At 35.9% G+C, this 20088-nt stretch overlaps 1 protein-coding gene across 2 annotated transcripts in view; it reads right to left on the bottom strand.

Annotated features, from left to right (window-relative positions):
- Positions 1-4518: 4518 nt before the first annotated feature.
- Positions 4519-20088, bottom strand: part of AP3B1 (adaptor related protein complex 3 subunit beta 1) — a 164136-nt gene continuing 148566 nt past the window's right edge. For both annotated transcript variants that reach the window (XM_059834295.1, XM_059834296.1), the window contains exons 26-27: positions 17997-18135; positions 4519-5249 (exon numbers count right to left, since the gene is read on the bottom strand). In XM_059834295.1, coding sequence (XP_059690278.1) covers positions 5096-5249; positions 17997-18135 — 293 coding nt within the window. In that variant the 3' untranslated portion in view covers positions 4519-5095. The remainder of the gene's footprint in view (positions 5250-17996; positions 18136-20088) is intronic.

Here is a 20088-nt window from a genome sequence, read left to right as displayed (position 1 = left end):
GCATCGGCTCTTCTCCTGCAATACATCACACCTGACCAAGACAGCTGCCCCTCGTCACTGCCAAGCACCACCAGCAGCCATGGGCCATCCATGTTGACAGGGCTTTGAGGCCTAGGCATCCAGGGAGGAGGAATGGCTGCCAGTCATGGCTGGCACAAGAGGCCTTCCACCACCTTTCCACGGCCCGTCCAGAGTCCACCAGCATTTTTACAGGGCGGGAGCGTGGGAAGGACCCGAGTGCACCAACAGTTCTTGCTCTTTCTTGAAGGAGCAGGGTGACTTGTCACCTGTTTTTGCAAGGCTTAGTCTAAATCCTTCCCATCAGGGAGAAACAAACAGGTTTGGGTTGAGCCAGAGGTGGGCACGGAGATGTGGATGGGGACTCACAACATACACCCTCTCTTAGATGGTGCTAAGGGCAGAGCTGCTGTCCCCTTCCCTCTCCCCTGAAAGCCATGCCTGGGAAGGAGGGCAAAGGAGGCAGCAAGTCGCCAGGAGCGGGGTGAGAGCCGGCTGGGACCTGGAGAGGACTGGAAAAGCAGTGGTGGAAGTCAGCAAAACTCACTTTTGCCCTTTCTTTTATATGTGCACAAGGGGAAAAAGGAGTTTAGAATAACACTATTTGTAAAGAGATGTGTATATGCACCAGAATGTACACAGGGATTTAAGTGGGTCAGGATTTGGGGCAATGCGGACACAGCATGGGCTTGGAGTCACCAGCCGCTGAAGAGTAGTTCACCTTGTACCTTCTGAAGCAAAACCAGTTAGCTGTGGGACTGAAAATGCAATGGTGTTCACCATCTCTTTCTCTTCCAAACAGGTACTCTGGACTGTGCTACACAAAGCACAAGTATACCAGATATGAGGAAAATAACCTGAACAGAAGCATTACTTTTATCAGGGTTGTGCACAAAGGCTCCTATCAGCAATGAAACCAGACTATGCAAACACAGCAAAGCCTGGTGTCTTCACCACAAAACATTTAATATAACACAAGTGTTATAAAAACATGCACTTCAGAGTAAAACAAACAAAAATATAGGGACGGGGAGGAAGACAAACTGATAGAAAATTAAGGTAACAGAGGCCAATCCTCATACGCTTGTTTCAGGCACACACTGAAAGTCAAATGAGGGCTTGGGAGGTTTCAACTTACCTGATGTTGCTTACCAGAATCATTGTTAGGGCATTGCAGTGCTAAGTTAAAATTAATTCAAGCATGTAAGATATTGTATGCAAAACTAAGCAGTTCAGTAACTGAGTATTTTTAAAAAAGAATTAATACTAATTATGGTAACGGACCATTGCAAAACAAAGTGTGCAAAAGGATTTCATCCTATTACCAAATATCAGTAATTAGCCTAAGCTTCAGATCAGGAGGATTCAGAGCCCTTATGGTTTTTTGTATCCTATCCAATACATATCTGTGTATTCCTCTGCTAATGTACATTTCCAGTTTTGTTCCACTTCTAGTAAACATCGTATTATCTTGTGACAGTGGATGACCAGAGCTTAAGTACACGTTGTGTTTAAAAACAGGGGAAAAAAAGTTAATTCCTTCCTCCAATTTACATATATTGCTTTAGAAATATAGAATGCCACCTTGTTCCTGAGTTAGTACATCATCAGAAAAGCCCAATTTATCTTCTGTATGCCATTCATTATTTCATCCACTGTATCATGTCCCTGCTCTAAAAACACTTTATTTCCACTATCCTTTCACACGGTATTCTATTTATATCTGCTATTATTTTGTTCCTAGTTCTAGACCCATTTCTATTTCTGCTATTTAGCAATTAGTTAGTAGACTTAAAGCAGGGCACACAGGAAAAAAATATATTATCCTTTTATACAACATCATAAAATGTGAAAGGAAAATAATAAGAAAAAATAATTGTTATTTTGACTGTCATGCATCAAGCCTATGTTTATATTCTGCCATCCACAGTAACATAATAACTCTTCCCTGTAACCTATTCTTTCCAAATGGTTCAAGTTATTTTGGAATAACTGAATTTGAAAATCCAGTTATTAAAAAAAAAGGGGGGGGGGGCGGGGAGAGAAGTAACCCCTTCCTCTTCACAACAGGGAATATGTGTGTGTGTGTAAACAACCAGGAAGCAAAGAAGAGGTAAACCGTCAATCTCTTACTATGCAGAAACTTTCTCAGCTGTTTGCCCTTGCTCTTGTTGCATAATTCCTCAATCCATAATCACCAGCACCAGTTTTAAAGCTTGGACTAGATCACAATAATTTGGAGTCTCTTTGATTTTTACTTACCTTGAGCATAAGTGAATTAAGCAGTTAATAAAATTATACCCAAATTTCCTATTTATAATAATATATTTCAGTCTGTAGTTGTTATGGTTGTCCTATGTTTCTGCAGGTTCTGTTGCATTTGAACCCTGCATAATTTAAGTAATTAACACCCACCTCCCACTCCCTAAACTAGACCTTGATACAATTCCCTAACCATCTTAGCAAAGCCACCTCACCAGTCCTGCAATACTATACTTTAGCCTCGCTTCCATGTCCCAAGTCACACATGCAGGTATGTTCCAAGGCTGCCCAGGTCTAGATTTTTGCTAAAGCTGGGTGGTTCTCAGTGTGCAGCTCTTGACTGAACTGCCCACAGAGGTAGGAGCTGCTGCTACCTGGTACAAGCAAATCACTCTGAAGTGAATTCTAAACTGCAATTTAGACTAGTCAGCTGCTTCATATCTTAATAACCTTTAATAGGCCTCTATAAATGATGAGAAGTATGGAAGAAAGTAAATAAAACTGATATATAGCAAGACCAAGAAACTATTGTTAACTACTGCTAAGTGGCTGAATTACAAATGAGTGTAACTTCGACTATTAATGTAAGACATGTTTGTGTGCTCATGTTTAGGTTCCTGAAGAGCTGAGCTTTATTGCATGCAGAGATATTTTACTATTTAAATATATGTCTTTAAAGAAAGTTTCTCCCCAAATTACTATTTGGGGAAGGTAGCATAAATTTTCAAATCACACCGTCAGTCCAGATACCTGTATCAAGACTTATCGAACTCCCCAAACATCCTTACTATACATGTTTCTGGGCTTCACTATTAAAGTGTATGAAGTACTCTAGGGAGGCAGAAATTACTCAGCAATATGTGTGACTTTCATAGCATTAACATGCTTTCCTTTAATTTATACTGTGGTACAAGAAACAACTATTGTTTGTTTTCTCCTTTACAAACATGGCTGAAGGTTTTGCAGTTCAGTCTTTTCTCAGGAAGCATGGTTCTGCACCCTTCTCTCACCACCTTCTCACGGAGTCTTAATATCAAATACCACCTAGAACAATCTGCACTTTCTCTGAGATGATGGAATTTTCTACAGTGAATAATTTTTCATCTGAATAACTTTCACATCACACTTGAAAACTGTAATTCAAGAAAAAACAGGATTAGGACTTCAGAAAATAATGTAAATGTTGGTTAAAAATATGTACATTTCTGTTGAGGGCATAAGATTCTTGTTTCTTTGACTGAGAAGTACTAGTATATTTTGGGTGCTAGTGAAACCTAGAACTACATTTCTTACAGAAGTGCAACTTCAATACCTAAAAAAACAACGCCTCTTTGGAATTTGCCAATAAACTCTGCTACATGTTGGAGCTACCTTTTAGTTCTACCAAATTTTAGCAGAAAATTTTAGAAGAATTTTCCAGTGTGCAGTAATGCAACATTTCTGATGAAGTGACATTTCCTATCACCCAGAAAGTTAAACCAAAACAGCACAACTTAGTTGGCATCAAAGGACCATGCAAGGGTCCTGGTGTCAGAGCAAGGGTACAGTTACCCAAATATCTCCTCGTCATGAAAACATCCGTGGCAAAGCCATGACCTACTAGGAAATGCCATGTTGGAAGTGAGGAGAACTGATATGAAATGACTAAGCTCAGCATCTTCAGTCCTACCATGTAACCAGAACGTGAAGGGAAGGTCAAAATCAGTGACACCCAGGCTACAGGCAGAAAACTGGGTGCAATAAAGGTTGCACGGCTGTTGGCCTTCTCAGCCCTAGGTTCAGTAGACATGGTTATGAATTTCTCTTTGCCTTGAGCCCTGGTTTATGGATAGGTAGGAGACATTTTAATCTCAGTTTACAATAGGAATTTGAAGCAAAGATCTGAAAAATTTCTTAGGCTAGGTGATAGTATTTGCCACAATAGTCTAATGACCAGTATTTCATATAATACTGATTTCTAATAATTCACTCAGTATTTTATGAATGGGCCAATTTGAAAATAGGCAGTTACTGGCTCTGCTTATTAACAGAAATATAACTGCATAGCAGAAAACTACAATAGGAGGAGAAACACTGGCTACTTTCACAGGAAGTTTGCTGATGTGTATGTAGTTGTCCAACCTTGTTAGTATTTAACTTTAATTAACCAGTTATGTACAATACTGGCGATCATCATTATGAGTTCTCTACCAAAACAAGAAAGAGGGAGCCTCTGCTCATAGCACTACTTTATTGGCATCTTAACAGAAATATTGAGAAAATGGCAGTAGGTGGGAACAATGTTCTTAACAGAAGAGTTCAGGTTTACAAGCATTTCCAGAAAGCGAACACCACTTTGCTGTACCTATTGTATTTTTACACTTACACAACAAAACCTCTCTGAACTACGTAGTTATTGTATATGTTGCTGGAACCTACCTGCCATTTTAACTCACTTTCAAGCAGTATGATTTCCCTTGAACTTAACTATCTAGTATTTGTCCACTACAGTGGGGAAAACCGATGGGGAAAAAAGGGAGCGGGGGAAGCGAGCAGAGAGGGAAGAATTAGGGTAGAACAAATGGGAAATGCATTTAAAAGCGCAGATAACTGACAGTAAAATATATGCTCTTTGGTTAGCAAGCAGAAAAAAAGAGAAGGACTTGCATACATGATAGATACACACTAGCATTCTAAAGCAGAAGACAAGAATGTCAAGAGTGTATTCTTCCCCCACTGCCAGATGGAAGGGCTATTATTATAAATGAAAGGCAGCAGTAGTGGATGCCAGGCACTTTTGTTGTGTGCCAGATTCTGAAGTCCAGATGTAAGCAGGTTACCCCTGGGACAGGACAGGCTTCAGCTCCCGCAGCAGAACAGAACCAATCACGGTTTTTTCGGTGTTTATGATGAGCTGTGCCGTAGAGCTCTCCTTCAGCTCCACTGTGACTAGCATCAGTGACCCACTGTGCACAGTCTTTGCTGCAAACCTGGAGGAGGAACGAAAAATAAAAAAATTAAAAAGAAAAATCACTGAGGATCTTAAGGTCAAAGACTGATAATATTTCTTTCTGCAAAAGTTAAATGAGCTCAAATATAATAAAATGCCTCCAATTTCATTAATGCATTTCAGGGGATAAACCACAAAAACCTCCATAAATTCTTCAGAAATAATTTGTTCAGTATTGTGTAAATATTTTTGCACTTAAGAAGGACAAAAGTATCACACAAAATTGTGTATTTAACAGTGCAAGCAATAAAATCTATTTAAATTAATTTTTATGTAAATTCTGATTCTTCAGTTCATCTACAATACTCAAGAACTGTTTTAGTGCATACTGGAAACTTGAATTCAGCTGTAGGAGTTTTCCATGGATAATTATCATTATTTGGTGCCCCAAAGAAAATGCAACTATGCTAAACGTAGTAGAACACTTCCAAAAAGCCGAATTGTTGTACTTTCAGAAAAGTGCATCTGCCTGCCATCTTCGGAATTAATTCAAACTAAAAATATTCAAAGTTATAAACATCCAACACCATCATTTGAAATGATGGTAACAGCAAGACACCAAATCATTCCATCTGTGAATTTATCTCCAGAATATGTAATCATTAAAACGTGGCCAATATTTCTAAATATTTTATAACTATTAAAAACCCTACAAAGCAAATACCCGCCTCCCCCCAAAAGTGAGGACTAATGCACCATTACTAAATTCCAAGACATGAGGAACCCACTAATCACATGGAATTAAAATCAAAACTAGCCTTTTAAGCACCACAATTGACTGAAAAGCCATTTTAGGCACAATGAACTTCTGTCAATCCTGTTAATTCATTCTGCATGCACAGCCAGGCCCAAGAGACAGGAAGAGGATGGCAACAGAAGAGGATGGCAACAGCCTCGTCTTCCATCTTCCACAAGGAGCACACCATGCTTTTTTTTGCCTTCCCCCCCCCCCCCCCCCCTTGGTTACTTGACAACAACAAAGTTGCTGCACATGGGCTTTTGAAAACACTAACAAGTGTAGAGCAGGTCTGTGACCCTGTCTGACCCCACTTTGCAGGGCCAATCTCCTCTCCTCTTTCTGAATGACACGTGTCTGAATCAGAGCCATCTGCCTCAATTTGCACAACATCTTCAGCCACAATAGGACCCAGTTAGCCCTGACAACAGCTCACAATACAGAAAAATCAAACTGCTGGGCTGACAGCACGCTGTCGGCTATTCAAGAGCAAACCAACTGGTCAGTGTCTCATGTCTGACAATTAGCATGGGCCTCGCAAAAGCGCCTACCCTAGCCCTTGGGGATCTGTTTAATTACCATCAACATAAAGGAGGGAGTTTATCAGGAGATACTCAAAAAACTTCACTCCAGACTTAATTAAAATATTAGCCACTTAAGCAGGAAGCAGGTTCTCTTTAAACGAGAAGTAATTTCTGTCTTTTTTCTTTTTAAACTAAGCATATCAAAATCTCATAACACATTATACTAATTAAGGAAACATGGGGCACTTCTCTAATGTCACCCATCACAGGTCAATCTATTTCTTTTGTCCAGATTATAGACACATTCAAAGACCTCTCCCTTTAATAGGAGGTTCTAAAACAACCTTACTACTATAAAAAATAGCTACTTAGCTAGTTATATCAGTGATTTCATCTATTTGCACTGCAATGTAGAAGATCACTATTTCTCTTGTTGATTTTGACAGGGGGATAATTATAGAAACAATAGTCTTATTAGTCACTTTATTTACTTAACAGTCGTGTCTTGGGACAACACATAAGCAGATTATGTCTGAGTATGCACGCACATAAATAGGTTGGTAGTTGGCACTCCTGCTGTGTTTCATAGCCCCGAGGCTTGATTTTACCCTCTTTTATTAAAACCTGAAAGTGATACAAAGTCAGTTCTGCAAAAGCCAAGGTGGCCCAAAGCATCAGCGATAAGTTTTGCGCTGATATTTTTACATGTGGATTTGCAAAATCACATAGGGGATCAATAGTACTTTTCCATACCTCTGAACAAAACACATAAAATCAATAAAATGTGAGTTTGTATGTGGTTTGCAAGACGCAAGGGATCTGATACTCAGATAATTTTACACAAAGTGTTAATATGCATAACTAGCAATGCTAATTGGTTTGTAGCAATGGTCACCGATCTGGAATTGCTTAGTGAAAAAGAATTGGAACAGAACAGGATGACTTATTTCACCATTAAAAAAGGGTGTATAGAAGAACAACCACACAATGAGTTTACCACTGCTTTTGAACTTTGGAAATTGAAGTCTGTTCCTTAAATTAGGGAAGATAATTTTGTTTCTAAAGAGAGTTATAACATAAATATGCCTATACTATCTTTGAAACTGAATACAGTTATAAAAGGATGACGCAGCTGACTTTTGGTTAGAAGACACTATTGGTAAAACTGATTTGCTAAATACTTAGATGCTTTAAATACACTGTCATTGAAGGATTTGGGTAATAGCTGTTTTTTCGACTAAGTACATGTTATTGCATTTGTATGCTTACCATTATCATAAGCTCATGTGGATTTTCCAAAATGTGTGTTGTGCTCAACTAAATACTTAGGCCATTAAAAAAAATCTTTCAGCAGAAAAAATTAATCACTCTTATAGTAGGTGTTTATTCCTTGTGAGACACCTTTTTTTCCCCACAAGGTCAGTAATTATTTTTTACTTTTTCTGAAAGTTGACACTGCCTTAAATATTAGAATTTGAATACAAAAAAAATGAAAGAAAAGATGATAAAAACAATCAGAATTCATAGACTGAAACAAGCCTTGGAAACTGCACTATAGTACATTAAAATCTAGCTTGTAAATTGGTTGTTTGTAGGTCCAAAAGAAAGAATTTGTCCTATGAACAACTCTTAACATAAGACATTGTATTATTAGCATGGTTCTGTTGCAATAAAGGATGCATCAATGAATATGAAAAAAAAAGAAATTAAATGAGAATATAATTCAGAAAACAGAACCAAATATTTACTAATAGTTTCAAGATGGCTGTTTCTGCTATGCTGCAATTATTTTCTAGTTTTCTTTCTGTGATAATATTAATTCAAAACTGATTTCACATCATTAAAAATATTCAGGAAGATTTGCAGCTGTTAATACTTTTCCTATTTAAAAAAATCAGGACAGATTAGAAAAATAACAATGTGAGATAGATTTGCATATTCTGAGTTTTTCCAAATATTTTTTTTGCTTTACAAAGAATGCTAAATATTCTGAGGCTATGTGACATGGGAAAAAAGAGAAGGAGTTCATAGATTATTTTTACATAAATATAGTACCTATCAGTAGGTAAGGAAATACATATTATGAATCAAATTCTAAATCAATATCAATAAAGTACTGTATATTTTTAGAAAGTAATTCAGTCTTTCAAGAGTTAAAAATCAAGTACATATTCTTGGTCACTTTATGTGAAAATAAGATTTGTTATTGATTATCACACAAAAATATTTCATTTATAGTTGATATGACGGGAAAACACAGAGTATCAGATACTACAATGTGACAGCATTTGCCAAACACTGGCTTTGTAACGATAACTAGCCTAACTACAGACTAGCAGTTATTTTCCCTTTATTTGTAGACAGAAGATAGCTACAATATACAGGAGAGGCATTTTTATGGGGAAAGGTTATGAAAATTCCACACCAGTGAATAGACAGCAACAGAGTAACTCACTCAAAATCTGCTCTTTAAAATTCAACATTTGAGAAAGTAAATTTACATCTGAACACTCACTATCGGGACACTTGTTTACAGCAGAGCAGGGTTTGTTACGCATAATTCAACAGCACTAAAACATACATTCTCTCCTGTCGGGTGCTCTTCCTCCTCTTTGATTTTTCTATTCAAGCTAAATTTTCTTCTTTTTCTGTTCTACTGCTTACCGGAATCAGTGACAATGGCCCATGGAGGCTAAAACTTTCTTTTTCTCCACCCTTTCTTTAAATCTTACACATGAAGCCTTCAATTACTGCCTGCTGAAGCAGACGGAATCCTATTAGTAAGAAAGACGATCAGAAGATGCAATGCCCTGCCCTAGCTGTAGAAAAATAATTAGTCCAAAGTTGACAAATGTGTAATCAAGTTTTGCAATGAATATATTCAAAGGGGAAAAAATAGTGCTGTGAATTAATCTTCAATTTGTAAATATAAGAATGAACAACTACGAAGTACCTTCCAGTGTATCAATTGGACAACTAAAATATTTATCGTTTCAGTACTCTGAATCTTCACCTTACTCTGATAAATTGTATCTATGTACAGGTTTGACTTTATAATGAACATTTCATCTGAAAATTAGCTAAATTAGTAATTACTTGCATTCATTCTCTGAGTAAGCCTTAGAACATGAAAAATAAGTATTTGGAATAGCATTACTATGTATTAGTTCTGACCTGGGGATAGAGCAAGCTTAATACTAAAACACAAGAAGAAATATACTCGCAAAAAGAAGGATCTTTTTCTTAACCTGGGGATTTTAACCTCTCAGAAAAAAACCTTGTTTAACATCGGTTATTAATAAAAAAATTTGATTAATGTCTACCTTAAAAAATAATATGATAATTTGATGTTTTCTTTTTTCCAGTACATTTCATGCTATTTTAACACTATCTTAGAATAAATTGTTCAAAATATCTAATTCATTAACATAATGTAATTATTTCCAATATTAACTATTTTGGGGTTTAATAAAATAATAAAATTGTAAAATAAATTGCAATCAAATCTGTACTATATTTTTACCATTTTTAGTTCTATTGCCAAAATAGATTTTGAGTTTGTCCTCAGTTGCCAGTGAGCAGTTGCACTGTACCTCTAACAAAAATGCAGGAATGCGAGTGAGTCTTCTGAACTTATTGTCCAATTCATAGCACTACTCCACATGTTCAAAAAGATGCTGCATGAACTTCTTATCATCCTCCAAATATACCCTTAGTTCAAACATTTCAGCATTTTTATATGCAGGTATTTGTATCTCCTCCCCAAAATTTTGATAAGCTAAAAGCTTGAATCAAAATATTTGGTCCTCACATTTAGAAAATTATAGTTGTAATACTAGATCCATTTTGTTTTCTCATCTAGTCTATTGTTTTTATTTTTCTTAAAGAATCAGGCATTTAATATGATAAGTATTTGAGAATTACATACAGTCTATTTTTAAACCAGGCTATAAATTTTCATTTGCAAAAAAATTATTTAATTCCAAGAAAGTAAGTTACCTTACCGAAATATATTAAAACATTAAACTTGCTCAGAGATCTTTCAAATCAAAGATATTCTTCTGTTTGGTTATTTTTTTAAGTGTTAAATGTTTTCTGTTTAAACAACTGGCTCAGAACGATCCTGTTTGTTTTTCAAAGAAAATGCTGCACATATTTTTCACTTTACAGCATTCAGATACAAAAGCAGTGCTGTCCTCTAGTGGACAGCAAATAAGCTAGTCTAGAACAATCTGTTTTGATTAAGCTCATATCTAAAATTAGTCACTCATATACTTCTAATATTAAGCTCAAATTTAATCAAGTTATTTTTAAATTTTGCAATCCACATGCAAGTTCCTTAAATACAATAATATATTTAAAATGTTAAGGGCCTTAAGATGATGTTGTAGAAAGGCATTCTCCAAGTATTTTGTACCAGTTAATCAAAATCTTCACATGCTGATAACACATGAAAACTGTGTTACATACAGGGCCCTTTTGTTAGCAGGGAGAAAATGTCAAGGCTTTGGAACATTAGGATTTGATTAAGAAGTTAAGGAGTATCTACTGGAAACTACTGAATGAGTACTTTCATATTTAAAAATTTCAGTTTTCATTTTCTCTAGGAGTAAATATGTTTACCTAAGAATAGTGACTAACCAGAAGGATTTTTAGTCCTGGCTGACAAAAGAAATATAAATGGTTAGCCTAGCCAGGCTTTTTTGTTTTTCTTTTTAAAAGCTAGAATGACTTCTATCCTAAATCAAGAAAACATTAAGAGTTTACAACTTCTGGCTACAATGAAGGCTGAAATACTGTGGACATGGATATACTATTCCATTTAAAATTCTGTCTCCTACAGGTAAAGGCTACCAGAGAAACTGTTTTGCCTATTTAGCTCTAATTAATTCCTACTTGAGAAATTAGGAAGCAAAATCAAGACTGCATGTCTATTACAAGTTTATTTACTCATCTACCCATTGCAGCTCTCTAGAAGAGTAGAAAAAGATGACTGAGCACTACAGCTAAAAACCACAGAAGCAGAACAGTCCACATAACTGTGTCAAAGGAACTACTGCCAGAGGTAGATTTCACTTCATTTGAGCTCTCCGACAGGCCAATTGCTTAGTAAAAAATCTGAGGAAAGATTTCTGTGTGCACATAGAGCAGAAAAGGTCTTTAAAAAAGTCTTCCTGGATTTATAAAACCTGTTTGTCAGCTACTGAGAACATATGTTTGGATTCAAATGGAATAACTATAAACAATTTATATTTCTCAGAAATTTCTACACGGTGTTTATACTCAATAGATGGGTGATAGCCCTTCCTTTCTGACATGCTGGAAGCAGATGCAGTTGTTATTTATGGTAAGCTGATGGGGTCTGATCACCAACCTTCTGCCTGAGAATTCTTCCAAATTTAGTACAAATTGGAAGATGACATACACAGAGATATCTTCCAGGTGGACCCCTTTAAATGGGATTTTGCTCAATACAAACCTACCTACATACATGCACAATCGCATACCGTTCCTCCCCATGTGAAGTGTTGCTGGATTAAAAAGATGTGGGGAGGATAACTGATTACTAAGCACGCCATTCTCTGATAATCAAGACTGTCTGTAAACAAAACCTCTTTCCTTTGAGAATCAGTCTGCCAATATACTATAAATGGGACATGACAGGTTGCAAAATGATAAAAAGGGGTGAATACAACCAAACTGTCAGGCTGATGCATGGGGTGGGGAATAAATGCTAGTGAAAAACAAGCGTTGATCCTTGGATTTCTGTTTTTTAAGCATTTTATGCAAGTTTCTATATTGGGTCTAGTTGCTTTCACATTCTCCAGGATTTCAACGGTCATCCAACTGCAGTGTGCTCACTGTCTCACTACATGGTTCACACTGTATGTTTTTGATTTTGCTAAAGGATAATAATGCAAGCCTCCAAAAGAGAGGTGGAAGATATTTTACATCTTGTTCAGTACTTATTCACAAAATCACATAGGTCATGGGTATGCTAAACAATGATGTACTTACTGCACACAGCAAGCTCTGAACAAACTGGCATATCTATATGGTGCAGTCAAGTGTCCTTAAAAATACAGGTCCCAGAAGCAGCATAGTCACTGCATGCAATGCTGTGCTTAAGCTAGTTAGACCTGCCCCAGCAATGAGCAGAAGTGGTATTTTGTGCTTCTTGTTTAAAAGCTAGCTTGTTTGCTGCTAATTCAGGTGTCCACTGTGACAACATGCTAAGAGATGAGAATCCTCCCTCTGCAAGTTCTGGTGATCTCTAGAAAGAAAAGGTGGCTATTAGAATGACCACTTTCATGACTGTAATGGAGAAGGATATTAAACTCAGTATTTCAAAATGTGAAATGGCTGTTCTGAAGCAGACTAAGGCTTCAGTCTTGAAAGAAGCTGAGGTCTGATTTTCTTCAAAAACTCAGATTGTACTGTATTGAGTTGTTGAAATTACAGATTCTGAAGCAGACTAAGGCTTCAGTCTTGAAAGAAGCTGAGGTCTGATTTTCTTGTGTCTCAGAGTGCTGGTCAATGGTAAGGCCACCCTGATGAACTGCAGAATAGAGATATGTAGATGACACCATGCTCACTTTCTCACCCTACTATTTCCTGCTATTAATTGTGGATTCCTTCCAAGATACAATAGCAGCAACAGACTAGTTCAATGGATTATTAAACGAGTTCTTCATATCCACCCTGATGGGTTCAGACTTTTATCTCACTGACTGATTGGGCAACATGCAAGTGAAGTCTTCAAGAATGAAAAACATGGAAAAGCTGCCCTACCTTGCATCATTTTGTAGAGCCACGGGCATTGAGGGCAATAATCTACTAGAGTACAATGCATCCCATTTAAGAAATGCTTCACGAAGTGGAAGGCAGAGAGTTAGGCAGTTCAAGATGGCCTGATTCTCCATCCCATTAGACATTACATTCTGACGTCAATGGAATCACACAAGCATAAAACAAAGTGAAAGAGTGAAGAAGCAAATCCAACTTGTGATCCCAGCCCTGAATGGACTTTTCTGCTGTATGCTACTGCCAACACATTAAAAGCTTTTGCACCATGTTTTTTAGGTAGCTTGTAGGTATGCTTTCTATGTGTATTTCCATTATGTCCTTTCTAAGCCAACTTATCCTGAAATGTCTTTCCTTCACGCAGAGAGCCTTATGTAATAGTAGACAATATTTTGACACTTTCAAAAGGATCATAAGAGCCTTCAAGTCTTTCTAAGATTAAAGCAAAGTCTGCAACTAGTCTTTTCATTCTATCACCATCTGTTGTCTTTTGCTATATTCAAAGTGAAGAAAATGAAGATTACCTATCCTGGTAGGAGGTTATGGAGCTGAAAATGAATAGAGGAAGAGACCTGAGGAACTTTTAGAATATTCATCTGAGAGGAATAAACAACACATTTTGAAAGTAACATTAGCATGAAGGGCATTTCTGGATAAATAAGGCTCATGTTTGTTAAAAACAAAATTGCTGAAAATCTTGAGTTGAATATTGTCTTCATCTCATCACATTTTGAAACAGAACAGAACAGCCTAGAATTTATTTTTGATACATAAAGCAACAAATGTTATTGCCCAAGTAGAGACAGGGAGCTGAAGTGACGGTCCATAGAAGAATCAGCTCTGAGGGAATAAATGTCCTCAATTATGTATCCTCAATTATGTATCCTACCGAAAAGTATATGGTCTCTAAATGTAGTTATTCAGACTGATGTAATTCCCTGCAGGAACAAATACTTTTCTTTCATCATCTTTGTCTTCAGATATTCAAATGGTGCCCACAGATGTGGTCTGAATCACAAGACAGAAGTTTGGTGCCTTAGCTGATTCTTTTTGAAATCACTTTGTCAACAACTATGTGCTCCTCAACCCACTTCCAACTCTTAATTTCTTAAAATATTTTTAAAAACCAACAGTTCTCAGGACATTGAAAGAGCTATTTATATTGCAACAATTACCCTAATCACTCTTGTGGGGTAATATTTTAAGAAAAATAATACACCTTTTTTTTCTGAAGTTTTCCTATTTAAGAAGACATTCTATTTCCTGCTCAAAAAACCTTCTCTTTTAAAATGCCTTTCACATTCTTGTTTTTAGTAGAAGCCTATAAAATTGAAATAATGTTTCCCCTTGGTAACAAAAGCAAGGGAGATCAATACATAAAATAGTTAAATCCCATTAAGAACATGATAATGCACTGTATGCAGCCTTACAAGGCCCAGTGATCTAATAGCTTGTATAAACTAATTTGAAGAGCAGGTAACTACACTTAAGGATGTAAAATAGTACAGCAAATATATTTTGCAAATATATGAATATAAATCTGCACCTTTGTGTTCTGACATATATATATTGGCTATTGAGTTCAAAATTTTTGCAGCTATCACTTCAAAAAAAACAGGTCAGAAAAAAGAGTTTAAAATAGAATCAACTGTATTATCTGGCATTTTGTTCTACACTAAGTTAAATTATTACATTTCAAGTAAATATAAAAATTCAGTAGCCATATGGTAAAGAGAGAAAAAAATGCATGTAAGAAAGTGTTGCTATACTGTGATATGGACTGAATATAGCTGATATATTTGACAGGTTTACATTTATTTCATTTTTCATTGGTGACTGCCTGCTATTCTTTTGATATTTGTGCCAAGTATTTATTTTCTAATCTTCATTATATTTGCTCTAAGTGTTTTTACTTGGTGCAAACATACAATCGTAAATAGGGTTATCAATTTAAGGAGCAGTAATTGGGTCCCACCAGCATGACAACATCTTAGTCATGAGTGCAAATATGTTTAGACTGAAAAAACCCAAGAAACATGCACCTGTTCATGTCCATTAGATACACTTGTATTAAACTATACAATTTCATTTTGAATTAGTATATTGCATTACCAGGCAATACAAATTTCTTGGCATTAGCTGTCGCTAAGTAGTAATACTCAAGTTGGGGATGACCAACTAAGAGGTTAATATAATTCATGCTGCACAGTGCAGAACGTCAGTTTAAAAATAGTACTTCTCATCCTGTGTAAAAGGGTATGTACTAAGCACTTCCAAGAAGTGAACTCAAGTAGTCCTCACAGAATAGCATGATGAGCTGAAACAAGTTCTTGTACATAATTTTTTTCCCCAAATACCACTTGCAATAAAACAAACAAGACAAACGACAATACTATAGAAAAAGAAAAAAAAAACTTTTAACATTTTTATTGAATCCATAACTGCTTTGTTAAGGTAAAAGGTGGCTTTTTATTTTATCATCCTGAAACGGTATATGTGTCACATAAATAAAACATGGCACACTTCTTGCATCCGTGAGATTTTGCAAGAATAGACTCCATTTTTGTTTAGTCTCATGGCAGAGGTGATCAAAATATATGTATACATTTTTAATATGTATATAAAAATATTTCAGTCATTTCTGTCAGAGTTTTGAAAGTATTCATTACCTAATCTCTATCTCAAATATTCATTCTTCTAAATCTAGGATTTACTTCAATGATAATGTAGTGCTATTTAATAGATGAACAGGTTCACCACAGTATCAATTAGTTAGTGTTCCCATTCCTGTTCTCACTAAAAACTAGATGCAATGATGACTACACAGTATCTGTGAACTCCAGTTACTTACGGTGAAGCAAATGAAGGGCTATTTTCTAAATGCTTATCATTGCTGGGCATTTCTGGTAGGCCATTTAAGTTGTTATAAACAATTTTTTTGCCCTGATGGACTATAAATGCAAACTACTTTGCAAGTACTGTGGCAGACTGAATACATTGTATTTTGAAACAACAAAAAAAAAAGACGATTTCAGGATGTTCTAAAGCACTCTGAATACTTCAGCCTAACCAGAATGCCTTCATCCACTGTCTCTGAATGAGTGTACCCAACAGGAAGTACATGTTCAATTTATTTACTGGTGGTCATACACTGTTTTGTGAAAAATCTCCTTTTTTTAAAAAATAAAAAAAGAGCAGAACAAGAGAAAGCAAGATCAAATTAGAAACTTATCTACAATCAGGAAACCTAGGAACTAAGCTATTATTTTAGGGAGCCTTTTCGAGACTCAGTCACAAAACAATCCATCCCTATGCGGTAAGTCTCATGTGATGGATAGGGTAAAGATGGAGAACACCCGCATATTGCAGACACTTCAGTGTCTCCCGTTTGACACTCTCACCTAGTCTTTGAATTGATGTTGAGAATGCAGCCTGTATAGATCCCTCAGGGATGCAACAAATGAGGACTCTTTCATGGAGGAGCAGGTGTCAATAGTGACAATCATTTCAGTGCAATCGCACTAGCTGTACCATGTTTTTATGGTGAAACAGAATTTTATCATTGACCGTATCAAACACATAGGAAAATCCAGCTGGGTTAATGTTAATGCAATGCAATACAAATGCCCAGCGATGCAAAAAAGACTAAATCCAACAAAGAGAAATATCAGGTTATTAGTTCTATGTAGGTTACAGGCTTCTCACCACTCCAAAGAGGCATCTCGCTCAGCAAAATTTCAAAGAAAAACATTGTTCTTTGCTTTAAAAGAAGATACTTTGCTCTTATTGAAATATCAAAATTCAGGGGGCTTAAAGAGGTAATTCACACTCTGGAACAGTTTTAGTAGGTGCTAGGAGAGATGTATGCATTTTCTTATTCCAAGACTAGGATAACATCTTACTGTTGTTATTTGTGTCCACTCAGTTTTCCACGCATGGCAATTTTTCTGTTTGCTCCTGTCACAAGTGAGAAGCCATACAGATTCACGGGACTAAATATTTTGAGTCAATTGCATTAAAAGCTGTCATTAACCAACAATCATATCAATTCCACCGACATTCTGTACCACAGCTTTTGGATGAAATGGACTGATCTACAAGTGACATCTGGAATTTAGACAGGGCCAATGACTTTCTTCGCTGATCACTGTTCTTGCTTGCATATATATATGAAGGACAAGGAAACGTTCGATTTAATGTTCAACCTGCATTTAAGATCTTCATCCAACTGAAAAAAAAATAGGGTTCTAGGTTTAACTAGCTGGCTATCATACGTCAAAAGTTAATGTGCTTCTCACAGATGATAAACCTGCATAAGGCCAATTACTTTTGGAAATAGAAACAAAAGTCAAAAAACCATACAGAGGTTCTTGAAAGTACTGTGCTTTATAAGGCTATCTTATAGGTAGGACAACTCCCCCTAACTATGTACAGTAAAGTTTAGATATTTGATTGTTCTACATACATTCAAATAAAGAGCTGAGGAGTACTTAGGCTCAAGTTAATATCTGCTTAGGATTCTATGTTACAGTATAATTGGGTACCTTATCCATTAACGGTGTGGATAATAAAATTTTCCCTAATATTATCAAATGTCGACAAAGTTTGAACTAACAGATTCGTATTAAAAGATGGTTTCACTATGACTGACATGCAATCTTACCTGTGTATGTTATCTTGACCAGAAGGGACTACACCCAGGTTTGCTGCCTTCACTACCCTCTCAATTATTACAAGTCTAGTAGAGTTCTGCGGAGCAACAGCTATTGTAGCAGATGTCTCATTCATTCCTGTCAGCATCCCTGAAACATTAAGTATTTCATTATGAATACTTTAAGGTTTGCCTGTTTATTAAGCATAAAACCAAAATAAGAGACTTCTAAACATTTGCTTTAGAAGTTAAGTCATTTATTGAGAAAAAAACTTTATAAGAAATTACATAATTACATTAGTTTAATGTATTACTTGCAATGGCCTATTATTAGAAATGAATTACTAATACCTGAACAATGATATGTGTGACACTAATGCAACTGTGAAACCAAGATGGTTCTTTTTCACAAAAAGCATAACTTGAAAGAAGAATGTAAACACAGAAATGAAATATTAAGACAGACTGATTTTGAAAAGTCCACCTTAAGTAAGACCAGATACAAAGACACCTTCTAATCTTTCAATCATAAACCCACTGCATTTAATTATAATTTCATATCCAATTGCTAAAAATAATCTTGAAATTCAGATAATTGTCATTGGTTCAATTTAGTTCATGAAGATAAAGTCATCACATTAGAAACTGGGAAACCTGGTTCGTATCCATCTCTCTAAAATGTCATGATAAACTATTTGATTAAAATAATTTGACTATCACTACAAAATGGAACAGAAATGTTAAGATTATATCCAAACACATGACAAAAAAAGTAAAGAAGGAAATGTTGTTCAAGGACGTTTTAACAAAAACCCCCACTTTTCTCTTCATCGACACCCATTGTTTATAAGAATCATTTGCTGGATGCTCGTGATGATTAAAACCCAACAATAACTACAACTTAACATTGTGTGTGCGTTTTCACACTACGTTCAGAAGCTGAAAATACAGATGAACAACAGAGCACAGTACTTTAGGCAGAAATATGAAGCATCTGAAATCCACATTAACATTAACAATGAAAACAATGCAAAAGTCTCAAAAGGCTAATATTTTAGGGCTACACATACAGTTCTAACCCAGAGCAAATGGCACTAAAATGCTTAATAGAGCAATTAAAAAAATAAATCCAACATTTTGATGCACTAGGATGTGCATTAGCTGCTGTCACAATATAAGAAATATTGAAGTAAAAATGGAACAGCTCATAAGTAAATAAAGGGATATTTTTGAACATGATCTGCTCTTGAAGAGAACAAAAATAAGCGTACAAGTTCTGTAAAGATCAGCTTTATCTTGGGAATAGAACATTCTGTTTCAAATTGTTTAACTTCACTATTAGGCTAAAGCTTTAAAAACTACATACACAGACTAAAACTGCTTTTAAGCAGAGCACAGGGACTGACATAACACTGCTGAGAGATGTGTGTACTCATTTAGGATTTAAACCTTCTCCATTAAGCTCTATTGAAGAGCAAATGCTGAATAAATGAATGCAACTATGTTTATGTTAAAAGCCTGTTTCCCGCAGCATGTAATTAAAGGAAATGTTGTACAAAGCCAGTACTTTTGTCAAGCTCCTGTAAATGGAAAGATGGATAGCACTCAGAGAAGTGAATGCATTGCTTCATATTTAACCTTAACACTCTTGTCATTAATGGTTTGTCTAACTTGTTCTATAAAAGACAAGGTACTGCTCCATTGAAGTAAAATTAAAAAAATCAACTAAACCATGCTTTTCAGAACAGAAGATTCATTATCGTCGACTAATGTATTGGCATAAAGCAAAGTAACATCCTATCAAGTAAGGCACACATTCAATCTGCCTTTTCACCACCCTTTATTTTTAACTCATGCTGTTTTATTGTTATAGGCAATTTGTACCACTCAGCATGACAGTGTAAACTGAATCAAGATTAATTTACATGCAAAAGAACACTTAGGAGAGCAGCATGGTAAGCAAATGTATTGTCTCGATTGCTGAGGTGGAAAAGAACCTGGAAAGAAAAAAGGGTGCTCTAATTAAGGGGCATCAAATATGATTGCTCGCGGTAGTCAAGGGCCAGAAAATAGTAAATGTCCAACCATTTAAAGAATTAGCATC

Source organism: Gavia stellata, chromosome Z (assembly GCF_030936135.1).
Source record: "Gavia stellata isolate bGavSte3 chromosome Z, bGavSte3.hap2, whole genome shotgun sequence".
NCBI classification, from domain to species: Eukaryota; Metazoa; Chordata; class Aves; order Gaviiformes; family Gaviidae; genus Gavia; species Gavia stellata.
The sequence above is the reverse complement of the archived record's forward strand: the minus strand, read 5'-3'. Positions and strand labels throughout refer to the sequence as shown.